General features: G+C 41.3%; 1 protein-coding gene across 2 annotated transcripts in view; it reads right to left on the bottom strand.

Moving 5' to 3' along the window:
* The window catches only part of mdga2a (MAM domain containing glycosylphosphatidylinositol anchor 2a), a 163,341-nt gene that overhangs the window by 32,509 nt on the left and 104,137 nt on the right, over positions 1-26,695 (bottom strand). For both annotated transcript variants that reach the window (XM_028976747.1, XM_028976757.1), the window contains exon 11: positions 1,197-1,374. In XM_028976747.1, coding sequence (XP_028832580.1) covers positions 1,197-1,374 — 178 coding nt within the window. The remainder of the gene's footprint in view (positions 1-1,196; positions 1,375-26,695) is intronic.

The following is a 26,695-nucleotide window of genomic DNA, read 5'->3' as shown; positions in this document are numbered from 1 at the left end:
CCTGCACTTTAGTTGACATGGTGTGAAGGGTGGAGGAAACACAATTCTTACAGCAGCCATAGTATAGCTCCACAACATCACACCACCAGCACAGCACAGGGGTTACCAGCACAAAATAGTTGTATATTTAATGAAATATGATAATTGGGAACATCACCTAAATTGGATTGCAAGCATGGACATTCCTTTGATTAAGCTGCGCATTGAGAACGTTCTAACGTCCAGCCCAGAGGCTCAAGTGTACCTCTACAATGACCGTCTCATGTTTCACTGTCACTATGGTGATGCCGTATGAGATGTTCAGCTGTATTAAAATGTTTAAGGAATGTTTGTGAAATCTCATAGGACTGTAAAGTGCTACAAAATGATTTCTGAAGAAAAGAGCCTCTGTTGGTTCAGTCAAGCAAATCATTTACAAATGGAAGAAACGTATCACCTTTTCCACTCTCCCCAGGAGTGGCCACCTCCAAAAGATCAGTGCAATTACAGACTACAGACAAAAGAGCCACAGTCTGACAGCTTGAACATCTTGCACTTGATGATGTTGGAGAGCCTTCCAAAGGAGGAATATTGAACAAGAGTGGCAAAAAAACTTATTTTGTTAACAAGGTATAGCACAACTTCAATCCTAATAGAGAATCATGTCTAAGAATAAAACACTGTTATGGTTTTGCTCAGCAACTGGCATAATTTCTGCATTTTAGAAAGTTTAAAATGGCACATATAACCACTTCAATCTCATTAGATGAAGATTTTTAAGTTATTACATAATGAAGATTTTAAGTATTACGTAACTGAGTATTCTTGATCTCAACTTCAGAACTATTTTATAATCTACTGTAATAATGAGTGATTATGCATCTGACCTGCACCACCAGCAGGGGTCACTCCTACCCAAATTATACACTCAGTCACATGGGACACAGCGTGTGTTCTGTGCAAATGAATTTTTTCATTAAAGGTCCATCTTTGGATCTTTGATCCAAATACAACAAGATATACCTCCAAAATGTGTATTTGCCTGTTAGTATGCAGCCAGATTACATACAGGCTTGTGTTGAAATACATTATTCTACCCTAAAAGCATCCAACATGTCCTCAGCTCTAGAAAAGAAACACTTATGTGTTTCAAAAATTATTCAATGCAATGTGGGCCTTTAAAGCAACTTTGTAAAGAGAAAGACCTGTATACTCACCACTGTACCTGATGATCCTTTCAGCTGAGTCTCCCTCTCCAAGCCGGGTGATGGGGGTCAAGCGTACTTGGTAGGATTCAGGTTTGATGAGCTCAGTGAGGTTGTACGTAATAAGTTCTCCTTTCTGGATCACTCCATCCATTGTGATATCCTGCTCCCACCACCTCTGCTGTCCTGTCTGGGAAGAACAAAGAGGAAGAATGTTAACGCTGATGTTTCTTTCATTTCAAACCACTCCTTACAAGAGTGGAGGTCAACCATAAAAACAAATTATTTTCTCCCCTCTAGTCATCTAATGTTATCAATCATGTTTCACTCAAGTCCTTCTATTTAATAAAATATTTTGATTAGCATCTATTAAATTTAAGCTGACTTTGGCATGAGATTTCCCAAAACGCATAAACTGAAACGTAAACAATGAGCCTAAAAAAACTGAACAATACATCTAATTTTGCATTCTTTCATCATAATAAAATTTAAAGTAAAAACTCATAATGATAAGATTTCTAATTCAATAAGTTTGAATCTGAAATTGTTATGGAAATATAGTCATGGCCAAATACTGGTTTTCTCAAAGATTGCTGCTACAGTGTTTTTAGAATTTTTTTTTTTGGCAGTGGTTTCTGTGGTGTGTAATTAAGTATAATTAAAAGCATTTTATAAGCTTCAAAGGCTTTTATTGACAATTACATCAAGTTTATGCAGAAAAATAAATATTTGCAGTGTTGGACCTTTTTTTCAAGACCTCTGCAATTTGCCCTGGAATGCTGTCAGTCAACTTCTGGGCCAATTCCTGATGCGACCCATTCCTTCATAATCAGTGCTTGGAGTTGGTTAGAATTTGAGGGTTTTTGTTTGTCTACCCACCTCTTAGGGTTTGACTGCAAGTTCTTCAGTGGATTAAGGTCCATGAACCCCAAATTTCAATGTGTTGTTTCCTGAGCTACTTAGTCATCACTTTGGCCTTATGGCACAGTGCTCCATCAGGCTGGAAAAGCATTGTTCTTCACCAAACGTTTCTTGGATGGTTGGGACAAGTTGTCGGAAGATGTTTTGGTACCATTCTTTATTCAAGGTTTTGTCTTAGGCAAAATTGTGAGTGAGATCACTCTCTTGGATGAGAAGCAGCCCCACTTAATGGTCTCAGGATGCATAACTGTCAGCACGAGACAGGACTGATGGTAGCACTCTCCTTTTCTTCCCCCGACAATCATTTTTCCAGATGCCCCAAACAATCAGAAAGAGGCTTCATCAGAGAAAATGACTTTACCCCAGTTCTCAGCAATCTAATCCCTGTCCTTGATGTTTTCCTTGGAGAGAAGTGGTTTCTTTGCTGCCCTTCTTGACACCAGGCAAACCTCCAAAATTTTCCTGTCTGCTGCCATTCCTGAGCAAGCTCTGCCCTGGTGGCACCCCGATCCCACAGCTGAATCATCTTTAGGACTTTCTTGGGAACTTGCAATGCAATAATGACTGCACATTTCCTTGCAGGTAACCATGGTTAACAGAGGAAGAACAATGATTTCAAGCATCATCCTCCTTCAATCAGCATGACAGAATGATCTCCAGCTTTGTGCTCATCAACACTTTCACTTGTGTTAACGAGAGGATCACTGAAATAATCTCAGCAGGTCCTTTTGTGGCAGGGCTAAAATGCAGTGAAAATGTTTTTTCATTAAGTTCATTTTCATGGCGAAGAGAGACTTCTTGCAATTCATCCGATCACTCCTCATAACATTCTGGAGTATATGCAATCCATAATAAAAACAGAAGCAGCAAACTTTGTGAAAACCAGTATTTGTGTCATTCTCAAAACCTTTTGCCACAACTGTACAAAAAAAAAGTATAAAACAAGTATAAATCACATGTTTCAACAAGCAACATTTGCATGTCACATATTTTAAAAAAGGAACATTAATAAAAATGTAATTTTTGCATGATATCTCATTCAAAAATGTCACACAGATGCAGCCAATATTGTTGTCTGTTTTCTACCCTATGTCCATTGGTCCGCTTACTTCAAAGCGCATCAGATCTGGATCAGTCTATGAATGCCAAAGCAACACATGAAACGAATATTCACAGCACTCAGAGTGAGCAATCAAACATGCAAACACAAACAGAATGAAGGTGCCACGCTGACAAGCAAACAGCCTGGGGCAAAGGGAAGTCTTACGCTACACTGATAACAATTACAGTATCTTTGAAAAAAATTGAGCAGATGGGAGAGGGCCCAGTGCTTTAACAGAAAGCCCCCCGGGACGGCAAGCTGATTTTAACTGACCGTGTCAGCATCCTGACCCCTCAATTAGCTGTTATGAAAATGCAGGCACTGTCCATGATGCTCTGTACAGTGAAGGACCCATTCATGCAGCCCTACAAGTAAATGAAACTGTAAATGGAAATCAGTCTGAGCCAACGTTTAGGTCACATCTAATTAAAATCCAGCCACAGCTATTCAACATTCAATTTGTTTCTCTGAGAGATTCGATGCAAATAAATAGCGATTGCAGGAAACCGTGATATGATTCATATTCTGAGGACAGGAGCATACAGAGTTCTAGTCGTTGAGCAGAAGTTTGAGTATTTCCCCATAATTTGAATTTTAAACAGAAGCACTGTCAGCAGGGTGTAAGGGGTGATATCAGTATATTGTGCATGTGCTCTTCCATTTAATCTTGTAAAAATATTAGTGGTATCTAAGGAAGCTAGAAATGACAAAAGTTATTAGTTAAAGGTATAGTTGGGTTTAGGTTTGCTCTACATATATATAAACATTTACATTTAACACAAGTTCTATAATGGAATGAGTAACTGGAGCCAGCTGTAATTGGTGGCTCCATTGTCTCCCAGGAGCCTTCACAGGAGTGGCAGGGCGCTGGGGAGCTCTGGAAGCAGCAGGCTGAGCAGCTTCTAACCTCGCTGGAGTCAAATAGCAGATTATGGCCTATACAGTAGGAGAAGGAAATGGAGCCGGTCGGAAGCCGGGAGCTGGGGAGGTTGAGGGTACTCCCAAGGCAGGAGTACACCTCCACAGCCTCTCTAACAAGATTTCCATCTCCACATCCAATTACTGTTTATTGCTTCTGTTAGATTTATAGGTGTAATTCCATGCCTGCTGATCTCAGAACAGGGGTAGAACTGTACTGTGAGTCTAGAGGTCGATATCATGCAGTGGGATATCAAAAGACTGAAACCATGACAAATGTATATTTTGTTATTTAAGAGAACAAACAGCATGGATATTAACAATAAAATAACTAAAATAACACACAATAAACACATGAACAAATAGTCTTTCAAAGTCCACTTTGAACAAAATAGTCATTCAAAGTCCAAGTCATCTTACTATATACAAGTACACAGAGAGACGAGATTGCGAAATAAATAAAGAGCTTTAGCTCAAGCATTAGCAATGCTGCCTGGTAATGAAGAAACCTGAGAATACTTGTTTATTATTTCTGAGTTAGATAATGATGTGATATGTGGATTTGGTTCAACTGAATAAAACTACAACCCATGTTTGTTCTCAGATCTGATCAGGCTGACGTTGCACATAGTGTTTAACTGCCCATTTGTTTTTTTTATGTGTGTGTGTTCACACTGCAATGTTGTGCTTCCCTTTGTGCACATCTACAACCAAGTTCATTACAGCAGAAAGTCTATTTGGACAGAGCAGGTCTCTTTTCATTTAGCAACAAGAGATTTTACCACTTTACTTCATTATCCTTCTCAGTCAAGTTAAACCATCTGTAAAAATGGTAATTTGTTATCCTGAGCAAAGCCCTCTTTAGGCTAGTCTCCAATAAGACTGTGGTCAAGGCACTGACTGGACTATTGCAGGACATTTTCTTAAGACAGTCCTTGGTTGAGCAGACTGTGAATTTTGGAGTGTTGAAAAGTAAAATTATGAAGGAAAATTCACACAATATTATCACCACCATCCTTGACAGGGATGGTACTGAGGTACTGAGTCAAACTGATTGTGTCAACCATAACATAACATAAACCATAACATATTTCCCACAAGTCCTCCTTTCCTTGTGATAAAAAAGCTTGGCACACAGGGCCTGTTCACTAATGTCATGTGCAATAGATTGGCCAACAGAATGCTTCACTGAAACTGCAGATGATGACAGTGTCTCTGTATCTTTTGAAAAGATTTTAAAACCTTTCTACATCCATTTTCTAACCTGTACTTATCATAAATAATCTTTTATATCTTGTGTCTCTGTCTCATTGTTATAAAAGCAATATATTTAAATGGGCAGGGTTTCCAACTCTCACATATCTGGCAACTTATGGATTCACCATCAGTCTCACAGTCTAATGCTCAGACTTTACATCTAACACATATTCCCAGTCCCTGTTGATCACAATACTACAGAGAAGGTTACTTTGACAACACAAAGAGAGACAAACTATTTTAAACCAACTGCAAGTAACATCTGCTTAGTACTTTTTCAACACTGTTTCCTCTGATTAGTGACTTGACAAAAACCTATGTGTGTAAAGGTGATGGGCATTCACAGGAGCTAAGGTGAGTTTTGAATCCGAATTTGCAGGTAAAAATAACTTGGGTGAGCAACCATAAATTGGATTGTTTTGACGTCTGATGAACAGATACATTTGCATGTTCTTGTATTAGCTAATTAGAAATAAATTGAATAAACACGTCAAATGTTAATACAGACACTGGATAACAACTGTTTAGTGGCTAGACTGAAGCATACATCCAACAAAAAAAGAAAGAAAATGTCCATGGTAAGTCCATGCATGTATGCATTAAAGGGAGTCTTAAAACAAAAAACCGTTGCAGGTTGGCAACAATGAATGGGATGCACAAATATGCAGCTGTTTATTTTCTTGACTTAATTCCTTTCTTTCTGCTTTAATATCAACAGTCATGTTTTGCCAATTGTAATTATTGGAATAAATGCAATGGTGTGATGTACTTCATAATAATCAGTACAACTGAAAAAAACTGAAAGATGAATGAACTTCTTTTGAAAAGACAAAAAGAAATTTACTTACCAAATGACAGAAATTAGGGAAAGATTAAACACACTTTCAGAAGTCACAATGAACATAATTCACCTGCAATATAAGACCACCCCATTTGGATCCAGTTTCCTTATAAATGTGCTAAAAGACCTTCTTGTTCATACATTTAAGCCTTGCAGCTCTGGGGACATGAAGCATATTCTCAGACAGCACTCCAGCTTTCTCACACCCTGCAAACACTATTAAAGCTGAGAGCAGCTGAAGGCCAGGAGAGAGACCACACAGGGTACCGCCGGGAAGAGTGGAGTTACCAGCCATTAGGCATTAAACATCATTGTGTATCTACAGCAGGCTCTGTCTATTCAATGTTTTAGGTCGATTCGATTATAAAAGAGTAAAGTCAGTCCTTGATCAATAAGCGTGTGGCTGGGTTTTTATGAAGACGGATATTTGATCAGAAACAGACGGGGGAAAAAAATGCAGGTAATTTTTTTCCACCTTCATACAAGCTCCTTTTTTTTAAAGTGGGGGGAAATTTTCTGAAATAAATCTTCACAGTGAGCTGGTCCTGAGGACTGCACTTTGGCCCCACCCCCTCCACACACACCATTACAGAAGGAAGAAACTATAACGGGAAATGATGTGTAAGGAGCTTCTGGGAAGGAGAAGAAAGCACAAGCTGCTCCAGCAATGTCCCTGGGCCCAATGCCAGTGGCATTCTCCCAGCCTGCCCTCAAGTGGAACACTATCAAATTTGTATTATATAATTTTCCTTAACTACTCATTATCATAGCCCGAAAATCCATTGGACTGCAGCAAATGTCTGGTGGCCATGCTACCCTCTTCTTCAGCTGGTTGCCACTGGCTCATGGGGGTGGCATATCTTCACTTGTGTTAATCCCAGTGCTGTGGCAGTCTTTGCTAGGATTTGATGTTGATCCTAACTGACGGAGATTATGCCTCTTCCACTGATAATGCTCTCCTTTGCTTTTTGCATACATGTTTTATTTTTTTCCCGGTGGGGCCTTAACCCTGGCATTTTCACCCATATCGTTCTGACCTTTCTTCAAATATCAGCACCTGGAGGATGCGCCTTGTATGGGTTCATCCCCCTTCACCACACACTGGCTAAGGCAGGATTCAGAGTAAGCTCCCTGATCAGTGCTCATCTCTGCCTTGAGCTGTGGTGGGATGGAATCACCTCCACACCATATTCCAGCCAGCTATCAGTGGGGGAGGGAATAATCTACTCTCAGTAAGACACCAGAGCATTATTGAGAAATATTCTTTATTTGATATAATCTCTGGTATATTGAATTGTCCCCTTTTATCCTCTTACATTGTTTAGTTGAAAAATATGTTAACCATAGCACATCCTCAATGCTGCTGGACACCCAGCGGATTACTGTAAGAATACCAGTAACCAGTTTTAAATGGCTGTGAATAAGTATGAGATTGTCACAAATGCCTTCATCTGCAACTGTTTCAGCCAGCTCCAGGAGGTGAATTCCAGTTTCATCAGGACTTTGATCTGAGATATCTCAAATAAGATAAACATTGTGCATTATGAAAACAGCATGTTACTGATGTCACTTTGGTAAAGTCCCATCACCATTAAATTTACAGATGACCTCAGATCAGCAGCCTTCTCAGCCTTCTCAGCCTTTTGTGCCCAGATTCAAAGCAAAATCTTTGGGAGCTTGATTACTATAATTATAACATTTCTGAGTGCACTGGAACCTGGAGGTACCTAAATCTGAAAGCAGGCTGAAGTATTAAAGAATGATTAGTAGTTTTGGATACAGGAAACAGATATCCAATCTGGCAGGATGAGGTTTCAGACACTGTTCATACACACCACGGCCAAGAAAAAAAACTGTCTAAACTGTCTAAAGTCAGGTGGGAGAAAGTTGATAAAAAACAACTGGTTTTAGCAGTAAACTTCAACTCTATGAAATGTAAAAGTGAAATCATATAGTCTCAATCAACAGAGGAAATATTCTGCACACTACTGACCACAGGATATTAAAGTCTGACTAAACAAAAGAGGATCTTGCAATTAAAAGTAATATATTATGTATTTAAACAGAGGGCATTATACTATCTCCCTGTATATGCAAACTCTACATTAAATATGCCATGCTTCATATTACCATTATTAAATTCTGGGAATTCAATGAAACACCAATAAAAGGTTAGATAAACACATACACAGGCATAGTCATATGACCAACCTCAGGCATTCAATAATAAAAAAGAAAAATATATAAAGAGAGAAAATCATAGAAAATAATAGAAAATAAAATTTTAGTTGAAAAAATATTCTGCTATGAAGTAGTTATCCACATTTTGTTCAGCCTTTTGTATTCCGCTTTGTGCGTTGTCGGCTGGAGGTAAAATGTCTTGTTGCTATGGCAACTATTCTCACTTCTCATTCATGTCATCATACTGCAAATCTTGTTGTATAAAGGGAAGGGTCGGGGTGTAGAGAGGACAGAGAGAAAGTAAGCAAGGCATTCCAGCCCATTTTGATGACTCTCTTCAATACAGCAATTCAAGGTCTAGCAAGAGACCACTGCACCCCACCAAAGACCCTGAACAAAACATTTACTTTGTATAAATGGTATTCTGTCCTGCACCTCAATGTGTTTAACATGTAATATAAAAACTCAAATGGTGGCAATTAGGAATAAGGAATCAAAATGGTGTAGTGCCAAAAAGGAAATGAATAGGGAACATTTCATGGTTCTGTTTAAGAACTATATCTGCTGAATGGTCCCTCTGGTTCCTCTAGTGCAGATGGAGGGTGATCCTGTAATGTAAACATGGACTCCTGCTCACCCCAAGGCAGGATGACTCCATAAAGCCCTGTGATAATGTGCAATAAAGCACCTAGCGACTCATTCATAAACACCTTTTTTTTTGGTGTCCAATCACATCCTCAGCCCTCAGGACATGGCAGCTCAGGATTACAACATCTGCTGGGATGTGCTCCCCTCTGCGAACGGAAAAGTGGGCCGGTCTTGAGTGCAGTGCTGGATTGCCCTCTGAAGCGTTAAGTGACTGACTGGTGTTTGGGACTCACAAACACAGGGAAATAAACGGCAGCTGCAGCTCTGAAATTCACACAGAACAGTAATATGTCGACATGGCACCAGCCCATACATGCTTCTGTTTCAAAAACATGTGACATGCAAATGTACCTGTTGGATAGCTGCTGATTAACTGGATATTTGGCAGGAGAGGCAATAAGAGAGTTTATGAGGCAGCGAAGAGGCAGACTGATTTGAAAGATGGACACACACAGTGAATTTCAAGAATGCCCTAGCAGACCTGCAATTGGGTTATCAGAATGCAACAGGGAATATAAGAACGCCTTATAACTAGAGCATACAGAACACACAGAGAGATTTTCACCAGTGATTAGTGATCTCCATACATCTCAGGATCTGGAGTAGCCCCTGCCAGATCGGATCCTGACAGTATACAACTGCCACTGAATAAGTTACCATGAAGTGTGGCATTTGCTTATCAAACAGCTTGTCTGTCCACTTGTCTGTACGAAACATACATTTTCTGTATCATTGCTGTCACAACCTTGATGGCATGAACGGAAGGCAGGTGAACGGAGACGATGAGAATAGATGATGAGGAAGAAGGACGCATTTGCATGATGTCACGAAACTGGGTTTTAATGGATGAAGAACATGACAAAGGAGACATCCAGCAACAGGTGAACGTGTAACACAACAAAGACCTGACGGCAAACAGAAACGAACTGGGCAGCTTTATACATTCGACACAGGTGAAAACAATAAGGGAACATTACACATGACAAACGTGACCCCTTTCGGACCGGATCATGACAGTACCTCCCCTCTTAGGCACGACCCCTAGCGGACCAGGCAAAGCAGTCCATGAAGGAGGGAGGGAAGTCCATACACTGAGTCTTAATGATTCGAGTGGACGATGAGATGAGAAGAGATGAACAGCTGAGATGAATGGTAAATGAATGAATAACTGGTCCAGTATTCATGATGGACGAGTGGCAGAAGTCCTGCACAGACGGCTTCAGGCCAGTGTGGTACCGGCACCTCGTCCGCAGCTGCTCACGGTCAATCTCCGGCTCGCCCCGCTGAATGGCCGCTCCTCACCTTCAACACCACCGGACACGGGACTCTCAGTCAGGCGCCTGAGAGTCAGCGGTCGAGACTCTGCGGAAAATGAAGCCAAGGCTGGCCAGGGACAAGGACAGTGGCGGCGTCCTCAAGGCGAGTCACGGCTCCTTTGGGGCGCAGTCTGCTGCGTCCAAATGCACGGTCAGGTCTTTCTGAAGAAAGAGTGGAGCCGAGTCTCGTTGACGTGTGTCAATCAATGACTAAGCAGCTGGCGGTGGCCATCTTGCCAATTTATAGGAGTCACGTTACCTCATTTTGTGTTGCTCCCAGTCACATGGAAGGAATCATGTGACAATTTTTGGGGGGGTTGGACTTCAGTTTCCCTTACACACTGATTCAAACAATTATAAACCCAAACTTTCTAAACTGTCTAATAATTATTTCCCCAGAGAAAAGGTACAAGGTGGGGCAGACTGTACCGTGCCTTACTGAGGCGAATAAGAACCACAACGTGCAATTCTGGCAACTAAACATAAAAATATTGGTAAATCTGACTCTGAAAGTATCAGTACCATTAACCTCACTGTCCTGCAACCACTTCACGTCACGGTTTTCACGTCACCTGTCAGTGGTCATAATTTTATAGGTGAGAACAGTATGTGGGTCTAGGCTTGTGGGCTACTTTTTCAGTCTTTAAGATGTGAGTGGTAGTAGACTAGTAACTCAATCGCCTATAAAACTAGAAGACCCAGGTTCAAATCCCACTTACTACCATTGTGTCCCTGAGCTAGACACTTAACCCTAAATTGTTCCAGGGGGACTGTCCCTGTAAATACTGATTGTAAGTTGCTCTGGATAAGGGTGTCTGATAAATGCTGTAAATGTAAATATGGGAGGAAACTGGACCACTATTCCTGCAACATTTGATGGTATCCATCTGCCCCTGATGGCAGCATGGAAAAATCATTGAAGTTGAAACATCTTAATTTAGAAGACTGATTGTGGAACACTTCATAAAGAACAGTATGTATGCAGTGTGCCCTAGTAGCTTGGAAAATGGTGTTTATTATGGAACAATCCTCAGCAGAGGATTGTGATTATCACAGAAAAATGCCCTTTTAAAATCTCAATCTCTAGATCTCAAGGAAACAAGCTAAATAAGAGTGTTATTCCAGAAATTACACTCATGCACAATCCCAAACACTACAGCATGTGAGAATACAGTCTCAGCCACCCAGCACACATACACTTATAGACAACCTATACATGCAGCACAAATTCCAATCAACAATGTTAGGCAAGGAAGCATTTTCCCTCCACCAGTCTGCTGCAAGAGTCAAGCAGGATGATGACATAGTTACGATGGGTCTGTAATATGGAATGGAAGGGACCTAGAATCTGGGTCTGATTGGCTGGATGTGATCAGCTGCCACTTTGGATTACACCTCCACTTACTTCCTGCTTGGCATCTTGGGTCAGCCTATCCCTCACGATATGTTCTGGTGCAGAGCAAATGTAGCAGAGAGTCAGCTGAGGTGAAAACAAAAACCAAGCATTGGGGCCGACTGTGCTGACTGCTATTGAAGGAGTGCATTACTCCTCCTAACAGGATCCAGAGGTAAGGGGAGAACAACCAGAAAAGAGGAACAATAATGTGGGAATTTTACACGCTCAGTGCGATTTACTACGCAGTTATTGACAAGGTTCTTTTTCTCTGCATCAAAGCTAATTGTCTCTGTTTATACTTGCAATAATGGAATCTGCAAGGATATGAACATTTCCAAGGCATGGATTGGTCACTGCTGTTTGCCAATGTCTTTTTCATGCCTCATCACAACAAGGTTTGGATTGAATTTGTGAAAAAATAAGCGCCAGCATTTTATTTTTTCAACCAACGTGGCAGTCTGTGAATCTGAGATAGCGGTTTAAACAATGTCATTAAAAGAGATTTAACTCCTATTAAAATAAACTCTACAATCCCTCTAATTAAAAATGAGCAGCTTATGAAATATTTAGAGATGCAATATCTCTATCTACGAATATAAACTTTGCTAAACTGTATTCTGCTTGGTACATTGTTGCCTAAATTAAGTCAAAGACGATGTCTGTTTATCACAGATTCATAGCCGCCTTTGCCAAAGCTGCGCTTAGATCCCAAATGCAGTGCTCTAAAAAATAAAGTGAATTCATTTTAGTGTCTTATGCGATTAACTCCCACCACTACTGTTGAGCAGAAGACTGTCATGCAATGCATTATGGATCTGCAGGCACAGTAGAAGGCCCAGAATCATCCGTAAATGTGATTAAAAATACACTAGATTTATTTACGGCTTGTTGTTTAGACAAACACCAAGTCAATATGAACTCTGCGGTTCTCTGAAGAGTTGGGTTAAAGTGCAAAGAAATAGATAATTGCAGAGTATTGCAGCGACGTTCTTGGAATTTATTGCTAATCAATTTGTAACGAGAATTGCTGGTGTCTTCCTCCTGTAAGTCGCTTTGGATAAAAGCGTCGACAAAATAAAATAAAGTAAAGTAATTTTATTGCAAGATGTTATAAAATATAAATAAAAACAGAGACACATGTGTGGACGAACGGGCCAAAATCACACATGAGCAATGCACTGGGTGCAGGAGTCATCTTGTAGGCTTTTGTGTGAAGTATTAAATAAATGTTTTCTTGTGTCATTCAATTTTATTACACATTACACATAATTTAAGGACATCTATGGTTTCCTTTTTTTGCATATATGGGTTCAATGGATTGTTACCAATGACTTGTGAGAATTTCATGTCAATAGCAAAGTAGTCAGTGTACAGTGTAAGTACAGTGTTTAACAATGTAAATTTACTTTCCACTCAAAACAGCTAATCAAACAGCTAAAACCCCTGTCTAAACCCCTGGCAACAAAAATTGGCCTCCCCACTGTCATGTGACACATTAGTGTTACAAGGTGAAGTGAATGGGGAGTACTTGATGTTAAACTTTGTGTTATCACCACCACATCCTCTACTACACATACTACATTGTATCAAAGTGTCACATTTTCACTGTTGTCCTAAGGAAAGATAAAAAAATATATTTACAAAAATATGAGGGCTGTTCTCACTTTTGTGAGATACTGAATATTTACGTAGAAATTAAAATAAATCTGCTGTATGTGCACTGAATCTGACTTTCATCATCAGATTAGGAAAAACTTTATTCCAAGAAACATTTTGTTTTTGCAATAAAAACCTTTATTTGATCGTTTTTTTCCATGATGAGAACACAATAATGAGCTTAGGAGCTCACTAACTCAGAGGCAGCAGCCAGGCTGACTTAAATTAATAGAGCATTCCTGGTACACATTGTAACAGAGCACTTTAGAAACTGTCAATATTTCAGCAGCACCGACAAATGCAGACATCGACAAGGTATTTGTTGTCAGCACATTCTGTCATCCAATCAAGAGTTCAGCTTCATTGGTATGGCTTTCAAATGAAGAACACAGCCCGTTAGCCCTTTCTCCTCAATGTTTTGCTGCTTGTAATCAAGCTCTTTTCAAAACTTTACCAGTGTGTGCCAGTGTGACATCTAGGCATGCTGATTGCAGCTTTGTGTTTCTGATTAGTCAGATTTAGTTCGCACATCACCACGTTTACATCCTGTCAGTCAACCTGATATTTATTGTCCGTGAAACAAAAAGTTTCAAACACACAATGTCTGTGAAACCATTTTGTTTCACAGACAATAAATGCAAGATTTTTTTTCTCTTGGTATCTGTCCCATGGTCTCTCCCAGAAAGAAGGGTTTGAGAGAAACATAGATTGAGAAAAGTTTGATTGTTATTAGCCTTTGGATGTTCAGTCACATTTTTAGCTCCCCGGTTGGTGGTCAGGGTTCATGTGGTCCTTGTCCTAAAAATGTCATCAATGGAGCTGTGGAGTGGAAGGTCTGGTGCCTTCCACCGACTCAGCAGGCAATGGGGCTGTGGGCTGACAGGTGACCAACTCCTGTGGGGCGACGCTGGAGTGGAACAGGGGGAGGCAGTGCAGTGACACATGAACTGGTGAAAGCTGCTCACAGGGGATCTCTGCAGTCCAGGGAGAGGGGCAGGATGGTCACAATTCACAGTCCTTAAGCTCTAATAGACTCAAATAAAGACTGGAGACAGTGGGGTGAGAGGACTTATGTCTCATCACATAATAACAACACCTAAATGGACACAGACACACAGGTCAACACATGCACAAAGAAAAACTCACTTAAAATAAAACAACATATTTCTATCTATGTCCAGGCATTGACATATTTTTTTATTAAAACTTTATCTTCATAAGCATGGGGGGGCAGAGTGGGACATTAGGAACAGTAACTATCACCACTAGCATTTTTTTTCTATCTTTGTGTATATTCGGACAATTGATGCAAACTAATATGTGCATATTTCTGCACATACATAAAACTTATATATATCTCCTCCTTGAATCAACACCTTATCGTGGTGAAGGAGTTTGAGAACCCTAATTATCCTAGGAGCTATGTTGTCTGGGGCACTTGGTACCCCTGGTAGGGTCTCCCATGACAAATTGGTCTTAGGTAAAGGGTGAGACAAACAACGGTTCAGAAGACCTTTCATGGAAGGAAGAACAAAGAGCCAGTGTACCTGGCCCGGAGGGTTACCGGGGTCCCACCCTGGAGGCAGGCCTGTGGGTGGGGCCAGTGAGCGAGTGCCTTGTGGAGGAAGGAGGAACATGAAGGGTCAGGCGCAATGTGGATCGGGTGGCAGACCAAGGTGGGAGCTTTGGCGGTCCAATCCCCGAACAAGGAAACTGGCTATTGGGACATGTCACCTCTCTGGCAGGGATGGAGCTGGAGCATGTGGAAGAGGTTGAGCGGTACCAGTTAGATACAGTATAGTCGGACTCACCTCGACACATATGATTGGCTCTGGAAGTCCTTGAGAGAGGTTGTACACTCTCCTTTGCTGTAGTTGCTCCGGGTGAAAGGCAGAGGGCTGGGGTTGGCTTTTTGTTAGCTCCAAGACTCTCAGCCTGTTTGTTGGGGTTTACCCCAAGGGATGAGAGGGAAGCTTCCCTTCGCCTTCGGGTCGGGGAATGGGTCCTGACTGTTGTTTGCTCTCATGCTCCAAATAACAGCTCAGAGTACCCACCCTTTTTGGAGTCCCTGGGATGAGTGCTAGATAGTGCTCCAACTGGGAACTTCATTGTCCTGCTGGGGGACTTCAATGCTCACGTGGACAATGACAGCATGACCTGGAGGGCTGTGTTCTGTGTTCCGCTCTGCAGCTGTTGAGGTGGCTGTTGCTACCTGTAGTCACAAGGTGGCAGATAGCAGTCGTGGCGGTAACCCGGTACCCGCTGGTGGACACCAGAGTTTAGGGGAGTCGTCAGGCTGAAGAAGGAGACCTACAGGGCATGGCTGGTCTGTGGGTCTCCAGAAGCAGCAGACAGTTACCAGACAGCCAAGCAGGGTGCAGAAGTGGCAGTCGCTGAGACAAAATCTTGGGCGTGGGAGGAGTTCGGTGAGGCCATGGAGAAAGACTATCAATCGGCTCCAAAGAGGTTCTCTAAAACCATCTGATGCTTCAGGAGAGGAAGGCAGCACTCACTAACACTGTTTACAGTGGGGATAGGGAGCTGCTGACATTAACGGGGGCTATAGGTGGGCGGTGGAAGGAATACTTTGAGGAGCTCCTCAATCCCACCAACGCAAATTCCAAGGAGGAACAAGAGCTGTGATACCTGGGTATGGACTGTCCAATCTCAGGGGCAGAAGTTGCTGAGGTAGTCAAACAGCTAAACAGCGGCGGAGCCACAGGGGTGGATGAGATCCATCCTGGTTATCTCATGGCTATGGATGTTGTAGGGCTGTCGTGGTTAACACAACATTGCGTGGACATCGGGGGCAGTTCCGGTGGAGTGGCAGACTGGGGTGGGGTTCCCTGTTTTTAAGAAGGGGGACCGGAGGATGTGTTCCAACTATAGGGGGATCACACTCCTCAGCCTCCCTGGATAAGTCTACTTCAAGGTACTGGAGAGGAGGGTCCGGTCGATAGTTGAATCTCAGATTGAGGAGGAGCAATGTGTTTTCGTCCTGGCCATGGAACTGTGGACCAGCTCTTTACCCTTGCTGGGTGATGGAGGGGGCATGTATGTCCACGTATGTGTTGTGGATTTGGAGAAGGCTTATGACCGTGTCCTGTAGGGGGGGCACTCCAGAAGTATGGGGTGGATGGCCTTTTGTTAAGGACCATTCAGTCCCTGTACCAGAGGAGCATGAGTTTGGTCCACATAGCCAGCAGTAAGTAGGACCTGTTCCCGTTCAGGGTTGGACTCCGCCAGGGATGCCCTTTGTCACTGGTTCTGTTCATAACCTATTGCTGGGTAGGTTCGCAGCCGAGTGTGAAGCGGCTGGGATGAGGGTCAGCACCTCCAAATCTGAGACCATGGTTCTCGACCGGAAAAGGGTGGCTTGGGAGAGAGGTCCTGCCTCAAGTGGAGGAGTTTAAGTATTTTGGGGTCTTGTTCACGAGTGAGGGAAGAAAGGAGCAGGAGATTGACAGGCGGATTGGGACAGTGTCAGCAGTGATGTGGACGCTGAACTGATCTGTCGTGTTGAAGAGGGAGCTGAGCCAGAAAGAAAGGCTCTCAATTTACCGGTCGATCTACGTCCCAATATGGTCATGAGCTTTGGGTTATGACCGAAATAATGAGATCGCAGATACAAGCGGCCGAAATGCGCACAGTCACCTATGTAGGGTGACTGGGTGCAGCCTTATGGATAGGGTGAAGAGCTCGGACATTTGGGAGGGACTCAGAGTAGAATTGTTGCTCTTCCACATTGAGAGGAGCCAGTTGAGGTGGTTCAGGCATGTCCTGCCAGCAGGAGGCCCCGGGTCAACCCAGGACATGCTGGAGAAATTATATCTCCAGTCTGGTCTGGGAACGCCTTGGGGTCCTGCCAGAGGAGCTGGTGGGGGTGGCTGGGGAGAGGGCTGTCCAACATCAGCAGCATTCATACAGCTCCACATAAGGCCACCATCATATTTCACTGTAGGCACCATGCATTTCCTTCAAGGATGATACCCATGCATGCCATTCCTCTGCAGTGTACGCTGTATGGTGTCACGGGAAACAGTCACTCCAGTTTGGCTTTCTACTGCTTTAGCTAACTGCAGTGAACCTGAGTGCCAATTTTCTTCCACCCTTCTCATCAGAAGATGCTCCTGTTGAGATGTTAAGTTCCATGGACGCCTGGACATCTCTGCAAGATGTTTGCACTTCCATCTTTCTTCAATTTTTTGATCACTTTTGCTATAATGTTTTGACTGATATTGTCACGGCCAACGTGATACTAATGATTTACATTTAGAGCATTTATCAGACGCCCAACTATGTCTGTGAGTGAGTGCCCTACTCGCGCGATGACAGATATGTAAAGCTTTGATCTTCTTGTAGCCCTGATCTTGCTGATCTTTGCTGACCTTCTTGTGTAAAGAAATAATTTCTCAGATTTTGTAACATTTCTCTTCCATGTGGAGCCATTGCTGACAGCATGAAATGGGAAGGCATTTTCTTTGTTAAGTAATGTTCTTTTATTGTCACCTGTCTGCTGGACACCTCTTAAATGAATCCTTAGACTCACCTGTGGTGTAATGCCTCTTAATTCGAATTTTGTAGTCTCAAGTGTGACCTTTTCTCCTAAGACTATAATTGGGGTGTACTAATTTTTGCTTGAAATGGGCTTGAATAATTTTGTTAGGAAAAATCACTTTTTTATGTGTGCAAATTAACATATGTTGTTTGCAATAAATAGCCCACATTTATGGGAGTGTTTTGCAGTATGGTATCTCATAGAAAATAAAGGTTTACCGATAAATGTAGTGGGGTGTACTCATTTATATGAAACACTTAATTGCTTTTAAAATCTCTTAAATTTGGAAATCAGTTAATTAAACAATAAATTACATAATGCTGCTGAAAACAACTTGACAACATTGTAATATAGAGAATCTCAGCTAAAACATGTATCAAATTTCCAGCACACACACACACAGACTCACCTGCATACTTCATCAGAGTGCAGCCTTAACCTCTGCTCTGCTCGGTTGATTTCTCCTGTGCACCTTATCTTATTTGGGCAGCCTTCTCCCCCAAGGCCCAACTGTTAATTAGTTTTCTGCCCCCTCTCCTGTTTTGCTCGCTCCTCTATCCCTACACTACCAGGTGTGCTCTCTGTTAGCCCCTCCAGCCAGGGACACAGAACAGGCCAGCAGGAGGAGACCTGCACATAATGTTCACCCAACAGCCATTTCACGGTTAATATGCCACAATTCATGATTGACATTTCAGGAGTCAATGCAACTCTGAAAATACTTTTGCCTCTGAAATATTTAATTTTATTAATTTAGAATGACTTCAAACATTAACTCTTCATATAGTTTGCTCATTGGATTCACAGCGTCATAATTCCTGCATAAGTCCCCATGACCAACTGAAAAAAAAAAAAAAAAAAAAAAACGCTACCTCATGCTAAAACAGACCCATCATCCATTCTTATGTAGTTAATTTGTTACACACTGACAGTTTTACACTATGCTGTTTATTAAATGCAAAAGCAATAGTGATGTTCATCACATCCAAAAAAACTGTCAGGATTGGCCACAGCTGATGTTGCCAGCTGTAGCCAATCAGGACTGCTTTTAAAAAGCCGGTAATTTCAGCCCCACTGGAGCTCCGACATTTTGGTGAACCTGATGTGACATTGACCTGGCAACACGGGCAAGTTTGTGTTTCCCCTTTTGTCTCACTGTTTTCAGCCATCGTGTTGCAATTATTTGTGTTCCTTAATAAAATCCCTTTCCCAGTATGTCCCGACTCTGTGCTTCCCTCCCCCGTCAGCTCGCCGTCGTGACAAAAACGTAACAGGTCTAAAGCTCAGCACCGTCAGCTAATCCAACAAATCTACGGCCAGGTACACTGGGTCAACTGGACATTGAAGGATTAAAAGTGATTTATATGTTTCAGATCAAACATTTTGATATTTAAATTTTGATTTGTGATTTTACATTTTTCAACAACAGCTGTTGACCAATATTCACACACCACCCTCAGCCCCACCAATCAAACAGCAAGGAGAAGAAAAAATAAAAGAAAAGAAAAAGAAAAAGAGAGGAAAAAAAAGGGGGGGGGGGCAGTCTCATCTCAGTGTTATAGTTTTTTTTTTTTGTATATGCATTAGGATATAACATGCCTATGCTGGACTTAAACTGGATGATTTAAGATAATTAATAAATGGTGATCATAACTCCTTGAACTTTTCCTGATTACCTTGAATGCATCGCAGTTTTTCCAACTGCAACATGGAGAGTATTTCCTTGATCCAAATTCCAACCATTGAAAGAGGGGGGCTTGTCTGATTTCCACAACAAAAGAATAAGTCTTTTGGCCATTAATGAGGCGAAAGTTACCACCTTGGCTTGAGATATCATAAGAATTATATCTGGATGAGGGTTCTCAAAAATAGAGATATGACTGGCATTTCCAGAATATGTGGCCTAAAGTTGCTGGCCCTTGGTGACATTGTAGGTACTTCGAGCTGGTATTAGGAAACATTTTTGATAGCTTATCTGATGAGTAGTATAGACGATGTAGTACATAAAACTGGATCAAACATTGTCTAATACAGACAGAGTAGGTATGAATAGCCTCTAGGCACTGTTGCCAGCTCTCACCTGTAACTGCAATGTTAAGATCCTGTTCCCATGCCCCTCCAGTTTTCTCCCATGAGGGTGAATAAATGTTGTGGATCAGAGTATATAATTTTTATATATTGCCTCTCATGAAGGTGTCCAGCGCAAGAATTTCATCTGCAGCATTTTTAACTGGTAAATGTAGAGATCTTCCAATCTGTAGCAATGTATAGAAATTAGATTTGGGAATATTGTAAATTTTTTGCAATGTTTTGAATGTCTTCAGCTAACACATTCATTTTTGTGCCAGGTTTGAAATGCTGCGTCCGTTTGAGATGGTGAGAAAAGATGGTTATTCAAAAGGGGAGAGAATAAGCTTAGTAGCTTTATACGAAAATGTTTCCTAAAGTGGAGACAAATCTTAAGTGAGTGTTTTACTACAGGATTTAGGACGCGTGTGTACGGCTGCATAGGTGTAGGAGCGCTCATTAAGGAAATAGGAGAAAGCGCTCAATCACGGTGCAATTCCACTAAACCGGGTCACACCTGTAATCCTCTCCTCTTTCCTAAGGGAAATCGCCAAAGGCTCTGTATCTAAATCAAAAAGGAAAGGTGACAGACAGCAACCCTGTCTTGTACCACGATTCAAAGGGAAATAATCTGATATTACAGAGTTAGTTCGTACAGAGGCCAGTGATGAATTATACATTATTTTAACCCATGATATAAATGACCAAAACCAAATCTTTCAAAGACCTCAAATAAATATTCCCACTCAACCCGGTGAAACGCCTTATCATCTAAAGAGATAACGCTTTGTGGCTGGAGAGCAGAGTGAGAAGAATATAACAAATGGTGCCTATTAAAAAATTATTGCCTGCCTGGTATAAAACCTGTTTGGTCCAAGTCAATTATTTTAGGTATCACTGAATCCAGGCGGCAGGACAGTACCTTTTGCATGGAATTTATAGCTTGTGCTATATCTTCGCAAGATATTCCAAGGTCCAAATGAGACAAATCTTCACAGGTAATCTTAGGAATTTCTAAGTGATCAAGAAATGTATGTATTTCAGATGAACTGACATGGACCTGAGAAGTGTATAGTTTGGTATAAAATTCCTTGAATTGTTCATTTATGGTTGTTGGCTGTTACAGTGCCATGTGTCGTGTGAATCTCAGATATTGTGTAGCTAGCCTGAAATTGCTTAAGATGATGAGATAATAACCTGCCGACTTTATCGCTGTGCTCATAGTTTGTGCATCTGGTCTTCAAAAGTAGCCTTTCAATCTCAGCAATAGAAAGATTGTTAAATTCTGCTTGCAAAAGCAGCCTATCCTTGTACAACTTCGGATTAGAGGAACCAGCACATTTTTGGCCTATTTGCAGAATTGTTTTGGACAGGTCCACTAGCTGACTATTATGCATTTTCCTCACATGGGCTGTATATGAAATTATTTGTCCCCTATGCTATCCCAAATAGTGATGAAGGCCAAACCAGGTGTGAGACTGACATCAAGAAAGAAATCAATTTGCTCCGAAATGTGGTCTCGAGATCACGATAGTATGGTATTGACTATTTGTAACAAAAGAGAGAAATCTACTATCAATTAAAAAAATGTATGAATAATGGACAGGCGAAAAAAAAAGAATATTGCTGGGAGGTGGGGTTAGTATACCACCAGGGGTCAAACAATATGTAGGATTCCATAAATGACTGATGGAATGACAGCTGATGCAGACTTGGACACAATCTTGGACAGTGTAGGACCCCCCAGAATTAAGTGATATGTGTCTAGGTTGGGGAGCTTAGCAAAAAAGGTGCAAAAGAACTGTGGGTCATCACAGGTTTACATTTAATGTAAAACTACATTAAATCCAGACAGCTTCCCTATAACTATGACAAACCTGTCTTTGGTATCTGATATTACAGACTCAGTTATAAATGAAACCCCCTTTCTAATCAATATGGTAGTAGCCTAGTGGGTTACACACTTGCCTATGAACCAGAAGACCCGGGTTCGAATCCCACTTACTACCATTGTGTCCCTGAGCAAGACACTTAACCCTAAGTTGCTCCAGGGAGACTGTCCCTGTAACTACTGATTGTAAATTGCTCTGGATAAGGGCGTCTGATAAATGCCATAAATGTAAATGTAAATGTAAATGCTGTAAATGTAATGTAAATGTAAATATAGCTGTGCCCCTTGATCTGTCCCCATATTCAGAGTGGAAGATGTGATCTATCCAGCCACTCTTTAATCCACTCCAGCCACTCTCCTGTAGAAATATCTCAGGTTCCAGGCCTTTCAGATTGGAAAAAACCTGCAATGTTTTATAGGGTGGTGCAAACCTTTAATATTCCATCTTACAAAACGCAGTGAACCCACCCGTTAAGACCAGCCATATCGTGGATAGCCTAATAAATCCCACACATTGAGAAGCAGAAAGGGATAAAGAAGGGGGAGGGAGAGAGAGAAAATAAATAAATAAAACAATAATGATAAAAAAATTAATTCTGAAATGCAAACTTAAAACCCCCAAACCTATGCCGGCCCCACATAAAGCAGGGGACCACATCAACACTCCTAATAAGCGATAAACATGGCACAAAAGTGCTCAGGGTGAACTACCATGCTCTAATATGCACCGCAGAGCAGTAACAGCAAAAAATTATGTCAATTAGGGTAACATCATCAATAACAGGAAAAAGTCAGTAAACAGTAATAACTGATCAAGTACACACCAATAAACCAACTAAAATTTAACATGTACGCAGTCTGAAACTCGGGTGTGATATTTTAACCAGAATTTTGTCAATCGTGAATCAGACCAGTTTTACAGAAAATGCCTAATTAGAGAATACTGTACTTCCTACATGTACAAGATGAATAACTTACTGTTGTCAAAGGATCAGCTGACTTACTTATTCAAAACAGGCAAAAAGAAAAGTCAATCACCACCTGGATGTCCCTCAAAGTGTCGAAAGATGAAGGCTCGAGCCTCCTCCGGAGAGGAGAACGTTTACTTTGAGGATGCCGAACTTCACCCCCTCCATTCTGCGGAGCTGCCGTCTGATGTCATTAAATGCTGCCCGAGCCTTAGTTACATTTATCTTGATACGATGCTTCTCTCTGTAAAGACGCAGGATATTTGCACAGTCCTGGTAGTAGTGGAAGCGGACCACGATGACGCTAGGAGGATTCCCCTGCCTGGGCACTGGAAGAAGAGATTGGTGTGCCCTGTCCAGCAGTGGAGCTTCTTTCAACTCAAAAGCTTGCAGAAGTAGTGCCGAAACGAAAGTTGTGGAGCAGATCTGGGCCTCAGGAACTCATATTATCCTGACGTTGTTCCTCCGTGATCTGGGCTCCATGTCGTCGCGCTTATTTTGCAACATTTCAGTCAGTGTTGTAAGGCGATCTACTTCTTTCTGCAGATGTGTAATATCATCAGTGCATGTTGAGAAGCTTTCTTCCATATTGTTCACTTTAACGCTGAGTCCAGACAGCTCTGTAGTAACAGTCTCCCTGTATTCCTTCAGCTCGGACCTGACCGCTCTTATGTCCGGTTTAATAGAGGCCAGCTCACTCTCTAACACTGTCCGGATGTCGGTTTTTAAGGCATGGACCAAATCCACTTGCAGTGCGGACAGAAGTTTAGCTTTAAAAGACTCGATGTTAGTAGCTAACATGGCTACGTCCGTTACCGCATCTTTGTTTGTCTTCCTCTGAACGATTTACTAGCCATTTCTCCAGATTATATATGTGCAGATTTCTTTCAGACCAAAGCACAAGGGTCAGTTCACCTATGCAATATGCCTAAAATTGTACTATTTAAAACAGGCTCAGCGGAGCGAAACACTAATCTATCTAATCCAAAGCATGCTCAGCAGCGCCCCGATATATCAATTTTTAAGGTAATTAAACTATGGTGGCTAATTTGTAGTTAATTCTCAAACATTCTATATACATTCTGTGCTCAGCAAAAATCCCAATGTTATTGCATTGATTTGTATCGTGCTGAAGCAATAATTTAGCTTTATTTTTGCTAAAGCTCTTCAAAAATGCATCACCTTTGTCTCAAATATATCCTTCATCATTCTCAGCTCTCCAGTGGCTATGTGTGTGGGTGTGTGTGTGCACACACATTTGTGTATGTCTCTCCTGTATTGATTATTGACTTTCTGTTTATCTTTTATGTTAGCCTGCTGAGAAGATGTTTCATGAAAGCCCTGATCTGTTAGGGGACCTGTATCTTCCTGTCCTGTCCTACATGTCCATGACTGTGGTTCAGCTATCTGGTTGTACTCATCTTTATCTTGATAGCTCTCTTGCCCAATCAAAATGTATTCTGCCTTGGTCGGCCCTTTCTTTCTGAATTGAGGAAATGTCTGTGACACATGACACTGAAAAAAATATGTTGCTAAAAAATGTAGAAAATGCAATTCAGGTTGAATGTTCAGTTGAACTCACAGCTAATTTAAATAATAAACGTAAAAACATAAAGAGACCAAAATAGCTCCTTGTCCATAAATCTAGTGCCTTAACAGACTGTTCTCCAACCAGTTTCTCCATCAAATTATTTTGACCAGGATAAATTAGGTTCTAATTCAGAAAGAATGGCTCTGGAAGTACGAAACATATTTTTTACACATGGACAGCAGCCCTACTGAGAATCTTTCAGATTTGCAGGAGAAGACTCAATGCAGTGGTTTGACTTTCGCATTGTGAACATAACATTTCAATAAAAACGAGTAAACCTCTGGATGAAGTAAAGTTGGAGATTGCATCGATTTATCAAAACAAAGCTAAAGGAGGTCCAACCCAATATTCTAGCGGGTAACTTTTTTTGCAAGGTAGCGTAAGTGATAATTCCATTGTAGCTAAAAGGCACTAATGCTTTAACAATGAATTACAACACTAGCCTGTTTTATTTCAACTGAGAACATAGAAATGTTTTGAAGACATTAAATGTTGTTCTATGACTGAAAAACTCTGATTACAAACTTCATCTAACCTTCTCTATCCATTTTACGGAGAGCTTCATGTGGAAAACTACAGCAGTACACCCATGGGATCAACTACAGAGTCATTTCATTATTTATCAGAATGCACAGTTCTCTCCTCATGAGAGAGCTCATGAGAGCCCAGGCTGGGCCAGGCAGCAAACACTCAAGTGAAAATGCCTCGCAGTCCCAAGAGCCTGCGAATCTATATGGGAAGATGCGCTCGGCCGCGCTGAAAAAACATCACCTCATCGCACGCATCCCAGCAGACGCACAGAGTGCAAAGAGAAAAAACAGCCAGTCGCTTTCTGTCATAGTGTGTGTCTGTGTGTGTGTATGTGTTTGTAACATTTCTGAGAAATTTTGCGTCCCTTACATACTTTTGTGTGTTGACATTGAGCACCTGTGGGCGGTCAGTACCAATGACAAACCTTGCAAGAAATAAATCACTCGGCGTGATGTCATTACTAACAGCCCTGGACAGCACCATTCCAGCTGAGCGCCATCAAGTGTGAAGGAGAGACAAAGACCACGGTGATGGGGTAACATCATGTTAGGAAAAAAAAAGAAAAAAAAAACACGTAGTCCTTGCCCAATTCGAACGGTGTCTGGCAAACCAACGAAAAAAGGAATCATGTGACTCCCCTAATATTTATTTAGTTCCAGTCAGACTTCACTAACAGCAACACAAAGGGCACAGAAACTACACACGGTTACGGAGATATTAGTAGCAATTCCTCCTTATAAAGCGCTGTAAGGCTAAAAATTGCAGCTTGAATACAACAAACTAAATATGTTCAGGGCCTATAACGACCGAGACAGCAAATCCTCAGAGATTTCCTGCTAAATCCTGGGACAGCAGGCTGCACCCAAGCAAGAAGTACAAGGCGCGTGCAGTTAATATAGTTGCTAACGTCACATTTGATTTTCAAATAATAAAGCAGCGATTTACCTCCCTGAGGCAATGTTAAGTCTGATTAAACTCCTAAAATAAAGAGAAGAGGCAAGACAGCAGGCTCACATACAACAGGCTGCATTAGAGGTGTTTGTCTGCCTTAACGCAGAAATGAGATTCACTTCAGCAGAGTTTATATATGTAATCCTTCAAAAAATAAAACCACCAACCAGGATGAGATTATTAAACAATATTACAAAAATAATATATAGTGTTCAAATTTTGTGTGTTTATTGGTAAACTGAAAAATGTAGGGTGAAGATTAGAACGCATTGCTACCTAATAATATCAAGAGATCTTCACATTTTATAGTGCTGTGATAAAACCAAGAGATGATATGGATGGATAAAATCATTAGACAGAGACATGCTGGAAACTGTAGACTATATCAATGCTCTGAGGACATTTAACTTTTAGGTTTATATGCAAAACATGTACATATTTATTTTAAACAGAAAAGTTCTCTAAAACACATGAGATATACAACGTGACAAACAACACAACACTTAAAACACACACTCTGGTTTTTATGTTCTTTAGACGTCTTAATGTACTAAGTACTTAGTACTATTCACCCCTGCACTTGCATTCCTTTATTTTGTAAATAGACATTTTGTCCTAGAAGAATAGAAGAAAAGGAAAATGTACTCTCTCTCTCTCTCTCTCTCTCTCTCTCTCTCTCTCACACACACACACACACACACACAGATTAAAAGCAGAG

The sequence above is a fragment of the Denticeps clupeoides genome, chromosome 1 (assembly GCF_900700375.1).
Source record: "Denticeps clupeoides chromosome 1, fDenClu1.1, whole genome shotgun sequence".
NCBI classification, from domain to species: Eukaryota; Metazoa; Chordata; class Actinopteri; order Clupeiformes; family Denticipitidae; genus Denticeps; species Denticeps clupeoides.
The sequence above is the reverse complement of the archived record's forward strand: the minus strand, read 5'-3'. Positions and strand labels throughout refer to the sequence as shown.